This window comes from Lagenorhynchus albirostris, chromosome 8 (genome assembly GCF_949774975.1).
Source record: "Lagenorhynchus albirostris chromosome 8, mLagAlb1.1, whole genome shotgun sequence".
NCBI classification, from domain to species: Eukaryota; Metazoa; Chordata; class Mammalia; order Artiodactyla; family Delphinidae; genus Lagenorhynchus; species Lagenorhynchus albirostris.
In genome coordinates, this window is record NC_083102.1 from 104,169,513 (window position 1) to 104,190,433 (window position 20,921).

Sequence of the window (20,921 nt, forward strand, 5' to 3'; positions counted from 1 at the left end):
CACCTAAAATAAAGTCTTCTCTCCATTTCTCTATTTTGTCCATCACCAGAGAGGTTCCGTTTATGTTTCTAACCCCCATAGTGTTGGATTCTACAATGACACAAACTAAGATTAACATGAAAACAAAGAGAAACCCTGAAATCCGGGCTTCCCTCTCCCTTCCTCTTTCCCAGTTCCTCGACCCTCCCCCCCTTCCTTTGAATCTCCATAAGCCCAGGACCCCTTGAATTCCTCCGGGCGTGTTGGCCAAGAGCACGGTGTCCTGTCACTGAGAGCCCGACTCCCAGCCTGCAGTCAGCTGCCAGCTAGATTCAGTGCAACTCAAGGGCCAGGGCGTGTCATGTCTCTGTCACATCCAGGATGATTACAGCAACTGAGTTGATGCAAAACGCTGCACAGGCTCAATAAATATTGACTGAGTCAAGGAAGAAACCATTGAAAGACACAGGAGCTGAAATTAACTTGCACAGCACATGAGGAGAAACATAAAAAATGAAATCTACAGCTTTGCTTCAGGAAGGGCTGCTCACCACCTGGTAAGGAGCTGCTGGAGGATTAGATACCCACACAGGAGGCAAAGGGAAGAAAGAGGAATCTTTCCATCATGAGGGATCAAGATGTGGATTACACATTTAATCCACAAATGGAATTGAAGATACAGATGCTAGGATGATATACACACGAAAGCAGAGGCTTTACAGAAGGGATCTGACAAGTGCATAAAGGGCATGGCTAGAAACAGGGTCCCTAAGTGCACAGCCTGAGATCAGGAAGCAAAACCTCGAGATTTTGGAGCAATCTAGTCCTGCACGTGGGGAGCAGGTGTCACACCACCCTCTGCCTATTACATCTTTCCTAACTATTCTACTCTGTGTGTCAGTGTTTCCTATATATCGCTAACATTTATAAGGAGTAGCTGAGGACTCATACTCTCTTACTTACCCAGTGGACAAACTTCAAATCCAAAAGTGGAAGATATACGATGTGGACACACCCACCCTGCAGGCTGGGGATTAGGCACACGTTCCGGGGCAACGATACAAGAGCAGGCTTCTCAGCCCCACCACCAGGCCCTCCACCCTCCACTGACCAATCCCATAGGCTCATGACCGGAACAGAATCCTGTATTCTCACAGAGAGATACAAAGACACACCCAAGTCGCTCACCTCTGTGCCCAGTCTGGCTGGGGAGCTGACACATAAAAAGAGAAACTAACAGAAAAGCAGGCGATGGCAGATGGCAGCTGAGCTGTGTGCATGTTATGGCTTTTAAAGGCAGAGCTGTTTCTTGGAGTGGGAGGGAGAGGAAAGGGATCAGACTGGAATGTGGATAAGTCAGCTGGGGAGGATAGAGCAGGTGGAGAGAGGCGCCACGGAGACAAGGAGGGGCCTCGCCGGCTCCACGGTTCCCTCCTGGGGCTGAGAACCTACCCCAAAGAGACTTAGAAATCTAAACTGGAAAGCATAACGTTTCCCACCATCAGCAGAACTAGAAGAATTGTTCTAAAGCTAAAGAACAAGATCTCAGTGTTTGTGCATTTGAGTTCTGTTTACACGTTATGACCCTGTTGCATAATTATTCTGATAACCTCCAATTAAGAAACAAGCTGCCGTGTAGAGAGATAAATATAAATTTTAACCTTTTTTTCCAGAAGTAATTTTTCAATAGTTCTCAAAATAAAAATCTAAAGTAAGTGTATTAGAGTTTGGATACTATATCGTTTTATCATTTCATTTTTTTCTTTACCTCCAAAACAACAATCTAAGTTAAAGTTTTGCAATCAGATAATCTTCTTAAAAAAAAAAGAATTCCTCTGTTCAAGCATATCTTCTCTCCCCAAAAAGGATGGTAACTTCTTTAATAACCTCTCTCTATTTTTCTGACGTTACATTTTAATAGGATAATGTTCATTTTATTTTAACAAAAATGTAATGTGATAAAATCAAATGATATCTGAAACTAATAAAAACAAAGAAAGGAAAAAAAAGTAAAAGAAGAAACAAGAGGCAGGAGCTAAAATCGCCCTTCGCTGAAAGCAGTCCTTGGCGTGGCCCTGAATGACAAGCATCCTCCCAAAGCCACTGTCACACTTTTGTCACCAGATGGCGAAAGTGTCCTTCCAGCTGCTTAGTGTCTTCCCAAAAGTGCCCAGGGTCACACTCGTGAGTGCGCCGCACTTAAGGGGAATACCCTTCTACTTAAACCACAGGTCTCATTAGCTTCTGAGAACCCGGAGCTGTGATATTTTGGAGCTGGAAGAAAATGCAGGAGCAATGCTTTTCAACTCTGCATTTTTATGGGGTGAACACACACCCAGGGGTCGGGTGAATTGTCAAGAAACCCACACAGCAAGGCAAGGCAGCGGCCGGAACACAGGGTCTGGTCAGGCCACCGGGCTCTGCTCACGTACCATCTTCATGAGTATGTGCTGGGCCACCCTGCCTGCTCTGACCACCCTCCCCTGACTCCCTGCAAGATGCCCGGAAGATGCTATGCAGGTCCCAGCTTTCTTTGCAACAGTCACCTCAAACTAAGTCCTTTCCCAACCTTACTCAAGTTTCCTTGACCCGAAATATCTTAAACTAGAGCAAGGCTCTGTCTCCACCCTGGGAAGCAGCAGGGTCCGGGCCAGACACAGAGGTGCCCACCCAGCAGCCCATGCCTCCCTGGCTCCGCCTGCTGTCTGAGCTCCCCTTATACATCAGGGCCAGCAGGGAGGGCTCCAGCCCCTCCGTCCCCACCCCCCATCTTCCCTCCCATGGGAATAGCAGCCCCTGATGAACCTGGTCCACGGCCACCTTCCAGCCTCCAGCACAAGCCAATGGCCACGGAGCTACCGCAAGCTGCTGCTTCCTGCGTCTTCAGAGAAGATTCTGGTTTTGTTTTGTTCTTTTTGTCTTTCTACTGGCTGTCAGAGAACGGATTTGCACACAAAGAGACTTAATTAAGAACTGTCCCCAGGAGCTGTCAGCTTCCAGTCTCAGGAAGAATAGGACTCCACCACACACACACACACACACACACACACACACACACACACACACACACACACACACACACACACACACACACACACACACACACACACACAGCAGATGAACAGAACAACAGTCTGACAACCCGACAAGGCACCGCTTTCTTCTCAGGCACCAAAGACTGACTTTTATAGTTTAGCTTGAGGCAGGACCCCTTAATGTCTTTCAAATCCTCTTGTGAATAGTTCCCTCAGATAAATACGGATCATGCAGGAACTCACTTAGGAGGGGAAAGATGCAGGCAGTGTTTACATGGTGTATTTCACTTGGTGGCAAACAGATGAAAATGAAGCAGGGTGCTTCTTCTGGGCTGAAGACCTGGTGAATGTCCTGGAAGGGTGCTGACCTAACAGATCACACAGTCCGATCACAGGTAGCAAAAACCTGCTGGCTTCCTGGTACAAACTGAATGCCTCCCCCTAAATTCATATGGTGAAGCCCTCACCCCCAATGCAATGGTCTCTGGAGGCGGAGGCTTTGGGAGGTCATAAGCGTTAGATGAGGCCAAGGTCACGAGGGTGAGGCCCTGGCGGGTGGGATTAGTGTCCTTGTAAGGAGAGGAGGAGGGCCCTCTCCCCACCCAGTGAGGACATGATGAGTAGGCGGCGGTGTACAAGCCAGGAGGTGGGTCCTCAGCAGAACCAGACCCTGCAGACACCTTGATCTTGGACTTTGAGCCTCCAGAACCAGGAGAAGTAAATTTCTGTTGTTTCAGGCACCCAGTCTCGTGCATTTTGCTCTGGCAGCCTGAGCTAAGACAGCACGTGCACCCCCATTTCTGTGGTGGAGGCAGGTGTGTGCCCACGGTGGACCCGCCCCTGGCGCCCAGTCCTGGCCTGCTGCAAACAGAGCCATGCAGAGAGGAGGAGAAGGGGCCAGCAAGGCTCGGAATAACCCCAGGGCCACAGGCAGATAGGCTTGGAGTGCTACCCTGGACCCTGGGCCCAGTCAGGTGCGGCCTCTCTCCTCCCAATTGGGAGCATGGGTGATGGTGAGATTTTGATGGAGTAGCTCTAATAGATACTTTGCCTATTTACAGATTTCTAAATTAAGACCTTAATAGAATGGATGTGATGCCAACTGGGCGTGACCACCTACAGACTGGGGCTGGGGGCAGTTTTGTTAAAGCCAAACTCCTCTTAAAACATGGGAAGCACTAAACCCTTTTTTTAGAATTAGTATAAAAGATTAAGGATAAGTTATCCTTAGCAGAAAGAAGCAATGAAAAGGAAATGGTTTTCCTTTAACATATACATGACTAAAACTAACTGTTTTCCAAGAGTAGGCTTTTAAAAGATGGGTGTGAGGTGTGATGTGGGGATTGGTTCTCTCAGGGATCACAAATTCAGATTCTTTCAGGGATTCTTCATATAAGGAAACAAGGCAGTGAACTAGGTGCATAATAGGGAGTGGTGGAGACTGCAGCACTGCATTGCATTGAAACCCACGTGCGTCTCTCTTCCTAATATAGACACACACACACACACACACACACACACACACACACACACACGCAGAAAACAAAACCATGCTGCTCCCTTTCATCATTCTTCATTTGAGATGGCAGTAATATCGTTTAAACGCTAAGCAGGGAGCAGTGAAGGTGACCAGAGTGTACCTGAGCAGGACCCAATGGGTCTGTCTGTCCCCAGGACAGACCCCTCCCCATGTCCTCTGCCATGGGGCCTCTCGGAAGTACTCAGATAACAGTATCTGATGCACATTTCCTGAGTTGTTTTGCAGATGCTAAAACCCTCACCAAATGGAAGATGTTAACTACTTGATGACCATGAGCCCATAGCCCCAGGCCTCCTGGAGCCTAAGGACTGATAACATTAACCCCTGTGACCCTGCCCTGTTCCCTCGCCATCAGCTAATCTGAGAATTGTGCAGGAGCTGATCACATACCCTACTACCTGCCCCACTCCCTCACCTGGCTTTTGCCGAAACCCTTTGAGGAGCTGGGGGCTTTTTACGGCATGAGCCACCAGTCTCCTTTGCTTGGCCCTGCAATAAACCTTTCTCTGCTCCAAACTCCGACGTTCCAGTGCGTGGCCTCACTGGGCGTCAGGGACACAAAACTGTGCTAACCAGAGGACAGCTGACCCAGCTCCAGGAACAAGGCTCACCATCGCCAACTAGGACGTGGCCACCCGGACACATCTGAGGTCGGAGCCTGGCTCCCATCAGCCTGCCTCAGCTGCCAATCACCCAGCAAGTGCTGGACCAGGGCGGGAGAACGGGGCACAGGCAGCCTCAGCTCACACCTTTGGCCCCTGCACTTCCCCTTGAACCTGAGCCTCTTCCAAAGCATCCTGATATTACAACAGGCCAGCCCAGCAGTTTCTCCAGTTAATGAGGTCCCTTTCCACGGGGGTTTAAGAGACTGTGGGGCTCACTCACAAGAAAGGGATCCGTCTCTGAGCTCAGAGGCACCCCTGAGAGCCGAGCACTCAGTTGTGTCAGCTGCTGCATCCTGTCACCCTAGAGCAAGATGAGCTTATTTCTCTGACTCCCTGGAGGGCACAGGAGGCCAGAGGGGACTCTGCTGCAGGAGGTGACCTGAGCTGAGGGGTTGACATCCCAGCACAGTTTATCCCTCAGGCCACCAGCGTCCCTTGTTCCTCACAGGCCCAGGGAAAGGCAGCAGCCTTGTCAGAATGCTTTCTTTTCCTACCCCACACTCCCTGACATTTCTGCCAAGTGTGACATGGCTGAACTACCAGCCGATTGAGGCAAAGGTGCTCAGGGGGGCCCTGTTCCACGTGGGAAGGGCCTGCCAGCCTCCTGGCCAGCTGGGGACTCCCTGTACTGCGGCCCCAGGGGGGAAAGGTGCCACGGTGACAGCCGTCCACTGGCCAAGGGCCCTGTGCCCCCAGAACATAACTGTCAACAATGAGAGAGCGTGACCGGGGACGGAGCTACGGCTCCTGACACCTTAACAGGAATGAATAAATATGAGTCCTGGCTTGCTTGAAACTAATTGCGTATTTTGTTTCAAGCCTTCTGAAACGAAAATATTGAGATACTTTTTCAAAAAATGCATGAAATTTAAAAGTAAAATGTAAGTAAGAAACTGTTTTTAAAGTTGGACCAGGGAGATAGATATAAACGAGTGTAGCATGTCAACCTCTGACAAAAGCAAAGACATGATACAGAAGGGCCGACCTGTCTGGTACGGTGTATGTTAGTATTTATTTCTGAGGCGCTTTGGGAGCAGGGGGCATATCACTTAGAAGTGGTCTGAATTTTCTTCCAGGAAGGGCAGAGTTGGCCATGGCCTACTGGAGCTTGGTGCCACCTGTGACCTGTAGCCCTGGACGACAGAAGGAGCCTTTGAAAATGTTCACCTATTTCAGAATTTGGCCTCAAGCTGCACCAGCTCCCCAGCGATCATCTTTTTCCAAGAACATTTAAAAGTTGTATTTAATGGCATCTCCTGTTTAAGGATAAATTTCACAGCTCAAAATTCAGTACAGGACACACCAACCCCTGCAAGGCACGGAACATCAGCCCCACCACCAGCTCAGCTGTCACCACCCTGGAGGCCCCCGCTTTTGTAATAGGCAGTCGGGGTTCTCAGCCCCAGCACCCTTGATATTGGTTGTTGGGCTGTTCTGGACCCTGTAGGATTCCAGCAGCCTGTCTGGCCTCCGCCCACCAGATGTCAGTAACGTCTGCCCACCCCAGTTATGACAACCACAAACGCCTCCACATGTGGCCAAGGCTCCCTCGTAGGGACAACGTGGACCCCAGTTGAGAACTACTGATCTGCAATTTAGTGAAGGAGGGGTTTTGATCCCTTCTTTCTTAACTCTGTGCCTCTGCTTCTGGGATCCTGTTTTGCTTCCTGGATTTCAGCCTTTAGATTGCATCTGGAACTTCTTTTGGTAAAGGTTTCTTGGTAGTACGCACTCTATTTTTGTTGAAAAATATTTTTGTTCAGGCTCATTCCTGAAAGATAGTTTTGCCAGGTACATCAATTGAATTCATGCTTATTTTCTCTTTGTTCTTTAACAGCTTTGGGTTTTCTATTCCTTTTTTCTAGGCTGTGCCAGGTGGTTTGCAGCATCTTAGTTCCCTGACCAGGGATTGAACCCATGGCCCCTGCAGTGGGAGCATGGACTCTTAACCACTGGACCGCCAGGGAAATCCTGGCGGAAATTTTCTATTCTTGACGAGATGTCAGGGGTCAGCCTAGTTACTGTTATTTTGCAGATAAAGTCTTGACTCTGTGGTCCCTCTTAAAATGTTTCCTTTCTCTCTGGTGTTCTGCACTCTCACTAGGTGTGGTTTTATACATATACATACATATATATATATACACATATATGTATATATATACATAAATATTTTATATATACTTAATATATGTGTGTGTGATATATATACACACACATACATATATCTTTTTTTAGATTCACTGGGATTCCTGCATCAGGAAATAGGGGTCTTTCAACTAGAAAGTCTCCGGCACCATCACTTCATCTTCTCCACATTCTCTGCTACTTCTTTCAAAATTCTAACTGGATGTATGTTAGACCTTCTTTCTCTATCCTCCATATACCAAAACATTTCCTTCCTATGTTCCATCCATGCACCTGTGTTTCATTCTGGGCAACTTCTTCCAATCTACCCCCAGATTCACTAACTTATCTCACAACCTGCACCTATCATCCTGTCAAATCCTCCCCTTGAAGATTAGTTCCAATTACTGTAGCATTCCTTTATACAGGCTCTATGCGATTCCTTTCCAAAGCTGGCAAGTACTTGGTATGTACTGATGTGGTTTACCCATCCACTTGATTCCCGCATTTATTTCTCTGTGCATAAAAAAATATTCTCGTTTGGGTCTGGGTCTGATCTGACTGCGTCTGTCTCGGCTGACTCTGGTTTCTGATGCTCTTTCCTCTTGCGTGGAATTGTTATTTTGACATCACATTCCTTGGAACCTTATTTGGGGGGATTCTCTGCGGCTGGAGAGTGCCTTTGTCAGATACCTGTGGGCCCTGCCAGCCTGGGACCACTTTAAATAAAAATATTCCACATGGATTATCCAGAGCACTCAGGGAAGCATGACTAGGAGCTCCACATGCACAGCAGGGCATGTGCAACTGCTGAGAGGGAAGCCTCCAGCTCTGCCCAGTGCTGAGGCCATCCAGGGGATGTGTCTACACGGACCTCTCGCAGGACAGGCTCTTCCGGGGAGTCTGCTTTTATGAGAGGTACCCTGATCTGACTCTCCCTACCTGGGGCCCTGGACTTGTGACGTGGCCCAGCCTGGCCTCGAGTACCAAGGGTCCAGGCCCCGGGCATAAGTGGACACCCTAGGACAGCCTCCCCTGAACGACTGACTTTCCTCTCTGGTTTCATACAACCACCTCTATGGACTAATTTCTCTTATTTTTTTGCCATTCTTGCTGTGCTTCTGAGAAGATGTGTTTTATTGTATGAGATCCAGGATTTCATGAGTTTTCTAAACAGTGGGTTTTCAGCCTATGAGTCTTCCATATTCCCAGGTAAAATCATTTCTGCCATGAGGGGAAATGCACAGAGCCACACGGCATCTTAGTTTTCCATTGCTATGCATTTCCACAGGCCTAGGGCTTCCCAGAGAGCTCGCAGGGCCACGGGCAGATGCCTGACATCATCCTTTTCTGCATCCATTCGAAAGGCACCCTCTGTCCTGGACGCACCCCAGTGCCCGACAGAAATAGAAGGAGAAGTGAGATCCAGCTGGCAGGATCTCAGCCTTGGAACAGATAAGCAGCAAGAAGGATTTCCGGCTACATAATCAGAACCGTGCCATGAAGGACGGCTACAGGGGGTGCAGACTTGAGCGGAAAACCGTATCCTTTACTCAATCTCACAACTACGCTATCGGAAACAGGCTCTGGTCTTTTCCCTAGAAAGCTGCCCCAGGATCCTTCTTCCTCTGTCATTTAAACACAAAGCATTAACAGCACTGAGATCTAGGTGAGGGGCCTCCACCTGCCTACCCTGCAGACCGCGACCCCACCTGACCAACCTCTGGGCACATCACTCTATAGGGTCACTGCCCCTTGATTGGAGGGACCTGACGGTTTGTCACTGTATATCCAGGATGTAGCCCAATGCCTGCAAATATTTATTCAAAAAAGTATTTTTTAATAAATAAATGTAAGCATGAGCTTTCTGTTGGGACTTATCAGATCTGAGAAGGAAAGACTTCTGGGCACACACAGCGCCCTAGAGTCACTCTCTGATGGTGAGGAAATTCACAGGTCATCTTGCTGGTGACCAAGCGCCATGCTGGGGCAGGACCGCCCCTGAGATGCACAACTCCCCAGGCCACAAGTGCAGCAGGCTTTTGTTCTGCTGTTTGTGCAGAGCTCTGCAGGTTCTCATATCTCTCATTTCCTTCTTATAATGTGAGAGACAGCATCCTCTCCACGTTTTCCCGCCAGCTAATAAGGAGGTTCTGAGTATTGCCCACGGGCACAGGGATGAACCAGAACACAAGCTCACGTCTTCAGAGGGTAAGGACTCTGTGCAGTCCCAGCCACACACAAAATGCCCCTCCATCCCCACGGGATCAGGAAGGTAAAGAGGCAGAGTTGGAAGGAAGTGTCCAACAGATCAGGACTCAAATCCTGGCTCCCCCATCACGAGCTTGATGACTTCCGTCAAGTTACTTAACTGTTTTGAACCTTAGTTTTCTCTCCTTTAAAAAAAAAAATACCACCAGCTCATCAGTCTATTGTGTAAACCCTGCCCCCACCCAACATATAAAACATATAAGCAATGGATGAATGTTGGTTTCCTTCTTCCCAACATAAAAGACTAAACATTTAGGTTAGCAGATATTTGTCCTGTCTAAAACTTCCATAAGACATTTGATCCACATCCAAAGGTCCTTGAAATTCGGTCCTATCCAAAGAGTCCATGCCAAATGGCTTTGGACAAGACCAAATATCAACGACCTTTCTTCTTTTTTTATTACGTATAGTTGACTTACAATGCTGTGTTAGTTTCTGGTGTACGGCAAAGTGTTTCAGTATTATATTATATTAGTATATATAATTTTTCAGATTCTTTTCCATTACAGTTTTTACAAGACATGAATAGAGTTCCCTGTGCTACACAGTAGGTGGTTGTTGATTATCTATTTTATATATAGTGGTGTGTGTGTGTTAATCTCAAACTCTTAATTTATCTCTCCCCCTGCTTTCCCCTTTGGTAAGCATAAATTTGTTTTCTATGTCTGTGAGTCTATTTCTCGTTTGTAAAAAGTTCATCTGTATCTTTTTTTGGAGTCCACATATAAGCAATATAATATGACATTTGTCTTTCTCAGCCTGTTTTACCTCACTTAGTATGATCATCTCTAGATCCATCCATGTTGCTACAAAGACCTTCTGCTATGGACCAAATATCTTATGTAAGTTTTGCACCGGACAAAATGGTCTTGCAAATATCAAGGACCTTTTGGCAGAGATCGAATATCTTATGGACCAGAGGTTTTATGGAAGTGTTGGATAGGACCAAATGTCCTGTGGGAACTTTTATAGCACTTGTCTCATACACACAAATAAAGTACTGCACGGAGCATGTAAAAGTGCAGTCATTCACGTTAGGTTTCCCCTACCGGAGTTAGGGACACATCTGAAAGGTCTAGGGAAACCATATGTACTCTCCTTTCTTTAAAAAAAAAAAAAAACTTAGGGCTTCCCTGGTGGCGCAGTGGTTGAGAGTCCACCTGCCGATGCAGGGGACACGGGTTCGTGCCCCGGTCTGGGAGGATCCCACATGCCGCGGAGCGGCTAGGCCCATAAGCCATGGCCGCTGAGCCAGCGCGTCCGGAGCCTGTGCTCCGCAACGAGAGAGGCCACGACAGTGAGAGGCCCACATAATGCAAAAAAAAAAAAAAAAAAAAAAGTTAACATTTAAATGGCATTGCACAGAAGGGCAGAAACTAAGAAGTCCAGAATTTGCCAAATCTTCCTAGAAGCCAGAACAAATTCAGTCGCAGCAATAGCGCGCACATGAAACTGACTTACAGGAAAGAACGTCGACTTTACACAACTTAGTTCATGTTCCTCGGCAAAGGAAAATAATAATGGTGTTGTTTTGGTCTAAGTAACATCAGTCAAAAGAATATAAATACGATTAGACTGAAAAATATGGAGAATTGTGTCTTTCTCTTTATTGGCACTTGCTCATAATTGCAGTAGAGATCTACTGAGATGGAGCTTTTGATTCCAAATTTCATGTAAGTTGTTTTTCATTAATAAACTCCGAGAAAGGAGATTTTGCAACAAGTCGGCTGCTGAGGCCCCGGGAGAGGCTTGTGACTCAGTGGTCCCGGGTCATCTCACCTGTGACTACCTCGTTCACTGATCTTCTGTCCAACGGTCCCCATGCTTTGCAAGACAGCCCAGCAAGCAACACGTATCAATAATTCATTTTCTCTTTTTCTTCTAAGACTTAATACAATTGCCAGTCAGACCTCCTGATCGGCTACGGTAACCAGCGTGGACACACAGAACTGATATCATCCCAAGCGAAAGCAAAGTGAAATTTCAGTTCTCCTGTATCTCGGGGAGTCGCATGCATTCTGTTAGGTTCTACAAAACACGGAAACAAGCTTGCAGACCCTGTTTCTGTCTTCACAGTTCCCCTGAAATCAGGATTCCCAGAAGGGGAACAAGTTCTTTTGTTGCTCAAAATGGAATCGTGTTTTAACTAATGAATTTCAAATTTGACTTGCTGCTGGCATGTATGGTAGCTCTCAGGGGCAAATTTAAAAGTGAGGCCCTCATACGTATGCTACAAGGACCCACTGACATAAGTAAGTAGCACAGTCATTCCTGAAGTGGAGCTCAGAATGGAATAGACACTAAATCACCAAAATCTGGGTGGGTGGCTTAATTATGTTTATAAGGCATCCCGTGTATTACCCATCACTCTGTGCCTTCTCTACTAATTCTTTCTTCCAGTCATACTTGCTGATGCATCCTTGCCCCACTGCATTCCCTACACCTCCTTGGACCCAGGCCTACGAGGTAAACCCTGGTCACTGACCCTATGTTACAGGCTGCATTGTGTCCCCTCTCAAACTCAGATGTTGCAGTCCTAAACCCAATACCTCAGAACATGACTGTATGTAGAGACAAGGTCTTTACAGAGGTAATTAAGGTAAAATAAGGTCATATGTGTTGGCCCTAATCCAATATGAGTGGTGTCCTTATAGGAAGAGGAGATCAGGACACAGACATGCACAGAGGGCCGACCATGTGAGGACACAGGGAGAAGGCAGTCCTCTACATGCCAAGGAGAGAGGCCTCAGGAGGAATCAGCCCTGCCCACCCCTTGATCTCAGACTTCCAGCCTCCAGGGCTGTGAAGCTGTAAGTTTCTATTGTTTAAGCCACCGGGTCTGTGGTACTTTGTTATACAAATGGCATGCCCCAGGAAGCAAGAGAGCACATGAAATAGCATTCGTGTATAAAAATTATAAACGAATAGACCAGCTTCCTTACTCAAAGTTGGAGGCCTGCTGGTGTAAGAACAGGACGCTTGGTATTTTCAGAGGCAGTGGAGGACATTCTACTGGTAACTATGTTTTTATTTGAATATACAAACTAAACTGCAAACATCCCTGGAGGGATGAGGGTATTACTCTAATTGTTATTAGCAGCTTAACGGTATTTCACTGAAGGTCTTCTGCTGACATCTGCCTGAGATTAACCAGGCTGTAAGGAATGGGAATTTGAATGGGGTAAAGAGCCTTGGTGAGAAGGGGAAAGACAGGACTGAAGTAGAGAAAACTGGGCAGAGAGTGAAACCCAGCAGGACCCTGTGGGGCCCTCCCAAGTACAAAAGCCTTTCTGTGCTTTCTACTTCTTGTTTTTAGGAAAAAGGTTTCTGCCTCCAAGACCTTCCCTGAGTTCCAAAGGGCAGATTCAAATAGTCACTAATTAGGGGAGTGAGGAAATGCAGAAGGAAACAGGGGCAGGATGTGGGAGGGTCCCTGTTCCTCCTGAGGGGTGGGCACAGATATCTGATCCATATCCCTGAGCTCTTCTGCAGGAACTAAGGCCCCCATCCCGGTGGAGGATGGTGACTTCAGGCTGAGCACAGATCCCTGGAGCACCGCCCCGTGACCTCACCACCAACCAATCAGAGTAGGGTTACACACCCTGAATCCCACCCCCCAGGTTTTGCCTAGAAAACCTTCCCTGAAACCCACTGGGTCTTTGGAGCATGAGTCAGCCATTCTCGTGGCGTGGCCCCATGATAAATAAACCTTTCTCGGCTCCGAACTCTGACGTTTCAGTTTGTTTGGCCTCACTGTGCACCGGGCACAGGGACTGCAGACACATACCCAGGACAGAGGAGCACGAGAGGGCAGGGAAGAGACACGCTCTGTCCGGAACATGTGCGCAATAGCATCACAGGCACAAGGATCCGGGGTTCCACCTTCTCAGGCACCCACCACGAGCTCCCAGCCTCCCTCAGTAACCGACTCTCTCTCGGAAAGCAGAGAACAGAAAGCGCCTGCGTGCCTCCCAAGGAAAGAGGCCCAGAACCGGCCTGCCTTTCACCTCCCCTGACCTGGCCGTGATCGGGAGCGCCCCAGACATGACCCTCTGGCGCCTCAACCGCCACTGAATTACATTGTTTTCAGAGAAGCGCAAAGCGCTTCAGATGTAAAATGCGTTCCTTTCCTGTCGTCCATGTACTGTGTGCTGTGCAAACTGCAGGCCTTGATGGGTCTCCTGGAAGCCTGGAGGACCCAGAGCAGCCACAAGAGCAGTTGTGCCCCACAAACCCCTGGACTCACAGCTGACCCTATACCCCTCTATGCTTATCCTCCCAACACTCCCAGAAAGCACTGCACCCTCTTTTGTTCATGGAATGAAACTTGCACAAAGCCACACTAAGTTAGGGAAATGCCTTACGAGTGTTCCTGATACTAACAAAATGAACAAGCATGATATATACAACGCAATCGTTATGCAGTGGTACTTATCATAGGAGCAGGAGTATAATGAAAATTTTATAGCAGCTGTGCACAGTGTCATCCTAGCATCGGGTAATGACTGGATGAAAGTTAAGAACAAAGGATCACTTTGTGGATGAAAGATGCGCTTAATCCTCTAAAAATAGCTTTATTGGTATTTTAATTCTTACTGAGATTATAACCTTTCCAATCTACATTTAGTTGCTATCATCTCCCATCTCAGAGTAGGAAACACATTCTACTTATGCACCAATTTTTGAAAACAGGAATACAATACAAGGCATGGACATATATACACTACCAAATGTAAAATAGATAGCTAGTGGGAAGCAGCCGCATAGCACAGGGAGATCAGCTCAGTGCTGTGTGACCACCTAGAGGGGTGGGGTAGGGAGGGTGGGAGGGAGGGAGACACAAAAGGGAAGAGATATGGGGATATATGTATACGTATAGCTGATTCACTTTGTTATAAAGCAGAAACTAACACACCACGGTAAAGCAATTATACTCCAATAAAGATGTTAAAAAAACAAAACAAACAAACAAACAAATGATCTCCCACGCCCATACACACAGGCAGCTTCATGGCATCCAGCACTTAGCAATGAATAACAGAACAGAAGCTCGAATTCTTCCTTCTACCTGTGACGGCTGCTCTGGGATGCGTTTGGGCTTTTGAGATCAAAATGCTAGTAGTTCCTCATCCTACCTCATGGACACCTACAAGAAATGACTATGGAACTACATACAGTGCAAACAATAAATGGTATTAATTAAAAACGAATCCCTCGTCTTTGATCTTGTAACACTTAGGTTTTCCTAAGAATCTAAAACTCCAGAGAATCGTTTGGCTACAGCCCCGTCCCAGGCCAACACGGAAGGCCCCTCCTCTGGGCTCCACCAGCTCCCATGGCCAGCATTACTTATGCACTTCCGGGCTGCACCCCAGAACATCTGGGGAGGCATCTGCCCAGCTCCCCAGTCCTCCAGGAGCATTCTGAGGGCAGGGTTCCAGACTCACTTCTGTAGTATGGCCAGGGCCTGGTTCCTAGCAGGTTCTCATCAAGGTTTTCTGTCTCTCCAAAGGGCTGAAGCCAAGAACTGTCTTAAACAGGTTTGCCTGGAGATAAACCCTGGGTGTCAGGTTGTTAGAACTCCAAGGAGCCTTAAGGAATTTCGGGCCCTTACCTTACAGATGAGGAAAAAGAAAGCCAGAGGGGAGATGTGCTTTGTTCCCATCATGCAGCCCATTAGTGGCAAAACCAGAATGGAAACTCATCTTTTCTGACCAAATCCCAGCATCTCCACACTTTGTACATTACCTATAGATCTGTCCTTCTTGGCTTTATATTAATATTTCTACAACACTCAGGAATTCATTCCTAAAACTCACTACACGCTGTCACATCCTGGGCACATTCTCAACTTGCAGATCTCAGAGGCTATGGTCTGGGCACCCTGAAGGATTCCTTCGCACCTGCCTCCTTGTTCAGCTTTGGGGGCTGGAGGTGCCAGGATGCCCTCTGCTGCCCGGGAAACCTCTGGCATGCCAAGTCAACTGGCCAAGTCCAGTCGGACTGAGCCGACCATGGGGGACTGGAATGACTGAGCAGCCGTGCAGTTGTCTCCCAGGCTCGGTACTGAAGAAGCAGGGCTTTCGGGGGGAGTTCACCCCCCCGGCCAGCACAAGCACTGGATGGCATCTCCATCCACACCAGTGCCCCTGTGGGGCTGGGCTTTTGGTTCAAATAAGAGTGTAGGGGGTAAAAGCGTGCTTGACACATGAATCTGCTTCTTAACAGCTGTGTTGCCTTCGACACCTTTTAAAAATATTCTGTGTCTCAGTTTCCTCTTCTTTATCAGCTGGAGATAGTAGATAATAATCTACTTTATTGCGTGGTTTGAGGTTTAACTAAGTTAATACAGGTGAGAAATGCAGCCTGGAGCCTAACATACACTAGGCAGTCAGGAAATAGCACTACTAATATTATTACCAGTACTCACCTAAAATAAAACCATTTTTAACCGTAACCTGGACTTGTTGTTTTTGCTGTCGACTTTGTTTTAGCATCTATTGAGCAAGCATTTTTTTCTTTTAATTTCTAGAACATCTGCCTGATACCCAGCACATAATCTAGGGAAACGGCTTATTTATATGTACAGTCTCCCTTAATGAGCTATTAGCTCAAGAACACATCCCAAACAGCAGGGTAAATTACCCTGTGTTTGAAAACAGGGCGAGCATTTCGGCAGCAACACTTTTAACTCAGGAGCAGCCAATTAAGGTTAAAAGTACAGCCAGTGATTTTGCTCGGGCTGTTCGCCTTAGGGCCACGGGCTTCACTCTAAGGAAACCCTTTTATCGTGAAGACCGAGCGAATGCACGTGGACTGGGCACACGGCTTTCAAAAATTACTTCAGCACTGAAAAAGAGGGGTCGTGCTGAGGGGACGCGGGCACAGCGCCGCCCACCTCTGAAAACCACAGAGCGCCTCTTCTCCAAAGTGGGGACTCAGAGCCGGTTCACCCTCTCCTGGGACGGGCAAAGTCGCCCGGGCGCTCGCCTCTTACCGCGAATTCCTCCAGGGTCTGGTAGGTCTTGCCCCGGAACTCGCAGTAATTCTTCCTCTCCTTGCACTGCGGACAGCACTGGCTCGTGTCGACGTGGATGCAGCGTGGGTGCAGCCGCGGGCACTCGGGCTGCGCGCACAGCGGCCCCTCCTCGGTGCACAGGCATGGGCAGGCCGAGGGGCCCGGCGCGAACTTCTCCCCTATCGCGTACACGAAGCCGCTCTCGTCCACGCAGCCCTTCCCCCGGTAGTCCGGGTACGCGTACTCCTCCGGCAGCTCGGGCGTGGGCTCTGGGTCTGGGCCCGCCGCGTCCTGGGCGGCGGCGGCGGCCGGGGGCTCTTCGTGCGGGGTGTCCCCGCGGGGCCGCCCCTGCAGGTCCCCGGCCCCGGCGTCCCCGCCCTGGGCGGCCCAGGCCTGTTTCTGCCTGCTCCACGCCTCCCGGCCGGCCAGCCCGCGGCCGCCCTTGCCCTTCCAGTCCCGGCCGCCGCCGCCCTCGTCCCTCGCCGGGCGCCCGAGCTCGCTCACCCGGCCCGGGCCGTCCCGAGACGCGTGCTCGCGCTTCTCCTGGCCCGGCCGCTCGGGCGCCTGGGCCAGCTTCTCCAGCGGGATGCTCGGGCTGCACAGAGCCACCATCAGGCAGCAGGTGAGCAGGAGGGAACTGGACAGCGCGCCAACTGCCATCGCAGTGGAGCTGGGCAACCCCTACCGCGTCCCGGCGGCCGGGCGGGCGGGGAGCGAGGTCGAGGGGCGAGTCGCATTCACAGCCCGGGGGCGCGCCGCCGCCAGTCTGGAGCCGCCGTCCCTGCGGAGAGAAAGCAGCACAGCTGAGCCCCGAGGCCCGCGCGCACCCAGCCCGGCGGCTCCCGAAATGGACGCGCCGGACCCCGAGGGCAGAGGCGGCATGCCCGGCGCCGGGGCACGGCCCGGGGTCCTACACATCCCAGACTGTGGACACGGACACGGAAGCGAGTCCCAGAAAAACACCGGCCCGCAGTGTTCCCCGTATCTTCTTGATTAGCGGGTGGCGGAGCAGCGGGGATGCAGCTAGCGGGGCCCGCGCCCCCTGCAAGGCTCGGATGGAGCCACAGAACTCCGGAGCCCGGCGCCCCCTCCGGGTCCCGGCCACACTTCCCTAAAGGCGACTCAGTGGAGAATTCCGCAGTGGAGCGGGCGCTGACGGCCGTGCAGGAAAATAAGAGGGAAACCCTTCCTCGCTTGCCCGAAGGTGTTTGGGGAAGAAGGGCGCAAGGGGGGTAAGAAAGCTCTCAGGACCCGGTGACTCATCCTAACAACTTTGCAAACGCCACCAGTGCGGGGCGCAGACGCCCCTTCCCCGCCCTCCGCCCTCCGCCCGGTTGCCCAAAAGGTCCGTGACTGTCCCCCAGCCCAATCCCCGTTCCCGGTTGCGGGTCGGGGCTTTGGGAGACTGGGGCTCCTCCACCAGCACCCCGGCAGCCGCTCAGCGACTCGGGGCGCAGACCAGAGACCCCTGCGTGGGCCGCAACGCGCAGTCGCCTAATTTCTTTGACCCGGGAGGGGTCGTGGCGGTGGAGCAGGGGGGCCCGGCAGCACTAGGGTGTGCGGTGGAGGAGGCCGGGGATGGCGGGCGCCGGGCGGGGCGAGCCCCCTTCACTCTGCCTGTCTCCGAAAGCCTCTCTGGTTCCCAAACTTTATGCCGCCCCAAGGGGCCGATGGAACCCTAGACGCCGCAGGATGCTGGCCACCCAGCCTCTCTCCACCAAGCCCTCCAACTCCCCTCGCCCCCCCCGTTCAGCGCGCCTCCGGGTGGCTTCCTCCCCCTCATCCCCACCCCCCTCAAGCAGGCTCGGGTCGTCCGTGCCCTCTGCCCACCCCCATCCCCGGCCCGGCGGACTTCAGCCCGGGCGATCACCCATATGTACAAACTTGGGCTTGGGTTAGGGGGGCTGCTCCCGAGCAGCAGGGAGGCGGAAGGGCGCCCCGGGCGCGGACACCCAACATGGACCCTCACCCCCCGGGGGCGGGCGCCCAGCCTACGTACATGAGCACAGGGCGCCGGCCGGACGCGGGGCTCGCGGCGGGCGCTGGGGCAGCAGCGGCGGGCGCGGCCCCGGGGCGCCGGCGCCCATCCTCCGGCCGGCGGGGGCCCGGCGCGGGGCGCACCGCGGAGAGCGCAGCCCCACCTGCGCGCTTCGCCCGGCGCGTGCACCCGGCTAGGGCGTCTCCGCTGGCAGGCTCATCGCACCGCCGGCGGCCGGGAGCCGTGGCCCCAACTCGCGTCAGTGCCCGGGCCGCCCTCCGCCGCTCATCCTCAGGTCTGGTCCCCGCGTCTCCGCGACGAATCGTGCCCCGGGGCCGCCCCGGCTCGGCCTCGCTCCTCTCCTCCGGCAGGCGCGGGGAGCTCCCCGTACCAGGCGCCGGAGGCTGGGGTACCCGCGGCGCGTCGGAGGCAGAAGGGACGCCCGGAGCGCGGCGGGCGAGTGGCGCCGAGGCCGGAGTGGGAGCCCGCGCGCCCGCCTCCCGCCTCGCGCGCTCCCCGCCCCTCCTCTGCGGCCCGGGTTCGGGAGGCGTCGCCGCGGCGGCCGGCGCTGCCCAGGGGTTGGAGGGCCTCCCGCCCACCCGCCCCCTTCCAGGCCCGAGACCCACCTGTCAGCTTGCAGCGCAGCCGCCTCCCCACCTCCGCCGCCGGCTGCCATCCTCCGGCCTTGTCACTCACTCTCCGCTGGACCTTTCATCTGGGCTTTTTCCTTTCCTTTATTCCTCCCTTTAATTTCTTCCTTCCTAATTGGCCCCCTCTGGCTTTCCTCCCCGTGGACGGCTTGGTCTTGCGACTGTTGAAAAACCAGAACCAAAGTGTGTTCAATTTGGAATTCGAAGGCCGTGTTAGCTTAGCAGCCTGTGGGAGGGTTTTTTTTTTTTTTGGCCTCTTTACATTCCGAAACCCGGAGGTATAGGCGCAAGAGTCAGAAACTCATAAAAACCCGTTCAGCGTGCTTTCCGGCTCTCTGCCCATCTCTCCCCGGTCGATGCCTATGTCCCCTCTTTCCTGCCCACACTCTCCTGTCACCGAAGAGAAACATTTCGGGTTAACTTCGCTGGGATGCTAAGCTGTCAAGCAGAGGCCTGTGTGGTTCAGACTTGGTCTTACGCTTTGATCTTGCGCGATGGACCTGCTACTTTTCTTGGATAAAGGAGAAAAGGAAACTTCACATTAACCCCTAAAATGGGATGTTTATTATAGAGATGTGCATTCCCAAGGCAATGGTTCCTACCCTGTCATCTTAGAATCACTGAAAATACTCAGATGTATAAACACACAACCTTTCCCCAACAAGGTCAGGCCCTGGGCTGGGGGAGGAGCTTTGAGACTAATTCCTCTTCTCTCCCACCTCTTGATAGTGGACAGACCAGATTTAAATGAACTGCAGAAAGGCCCTCTCCCAGCCACAGGAAGACTGGGCGAGAAGAAGCTTCTCCTTATCTACCAAAACAAAAACAAAAAACCAAAAAAATGAAAAAAAGGTTTGGGTGGAGGGTTTCAATGTCCAGAAAGATTTAAGCACTTCTGCCTTTGCAGTCCCTACCCCCTTTTCTTGCTGTCACCTCGAGGCAAGAGACGGTTGCACTTGCCTGTGGGACAGAGCAACCTGGCCCCCCAGTCGTTACATATCATGTTTGTTTTTGTTTTGACAAGAAGGACTCTCAGAAGGTTACATTGACATAGCCCCAAGTAGATGTGACACATCAGAATAAAACGCTAATCGTATGTGCAGAAGATTCTACTTCTGGCTGACAAGTTGGTTGGGGTCCGATGGAGGGAATCATGAAGTCTCTTCCGATCCCACTTCAATCACGGGGCCCTTGAATCAGAAAACCTCTGTACCAGCGCGCGTGGGCGCGGTGGAGAGCCCTGAGGATGAGACCATAGGGCCCCCCGGGAAGGGGCCTGACAGAATGGGGGGCTAATCATGTTGCCCAGTGTCCCAACCTCTTCATTTGGGCAGCGACTCTAAGAGGCAGTGTGGTAGGTCAGACGAGATGAGGGGAGAAGTAATTTTAGAAGGATTTCTGTCCTTAGTGGCAAACAACGCTCAAGCCGCCTTGATTAGTTGAGAGATTCAAGGAAGTATCAGGGACTTTGCAGGTATCGAGGGAATCCGATCCACTCCCCCACCCCCCAATCCCTCGCTCCCTCGCTCTCTCTCTTCCTTCCTTCCTACTTTCTTTCCTTCCTTCCTTCCTTCCTTTCTTTTATCTACATTCTTCTCAGGCTGCAGAGTAAGAGGTGGCAGCAGAAAGATCTCTGGTCATGGAGTAAGATGACATGGGTC

General features: G+C 51.0%; 1 protein-coding gene across 1 annotated transcript in view; it reads right to left on the reverse strand.

Annotated features, from left to right (window-relative positions):
• Positions 1-17,304, reverse strand: part of VWC2 (von Willebrand factor C domain containing 2) — a 114,744-nt gene extending 97,440 nt beyond the window's left edge. The window contains exon 1 of the mRNA XM_060156238.1: positions 16,612-17,304. Coding sequence (XP_060012221.1) covers positions 16,612-17,292 — 681 coding nt within the window. The 5' untranslated portion in view covers positions 17,293-17,304. The remainder of the gene's footprint in view (positions 1-16,611) is intronic.
• Between the last annotated feature and the right edge of the window lie 3,617 nt (positions 17,305-20,921).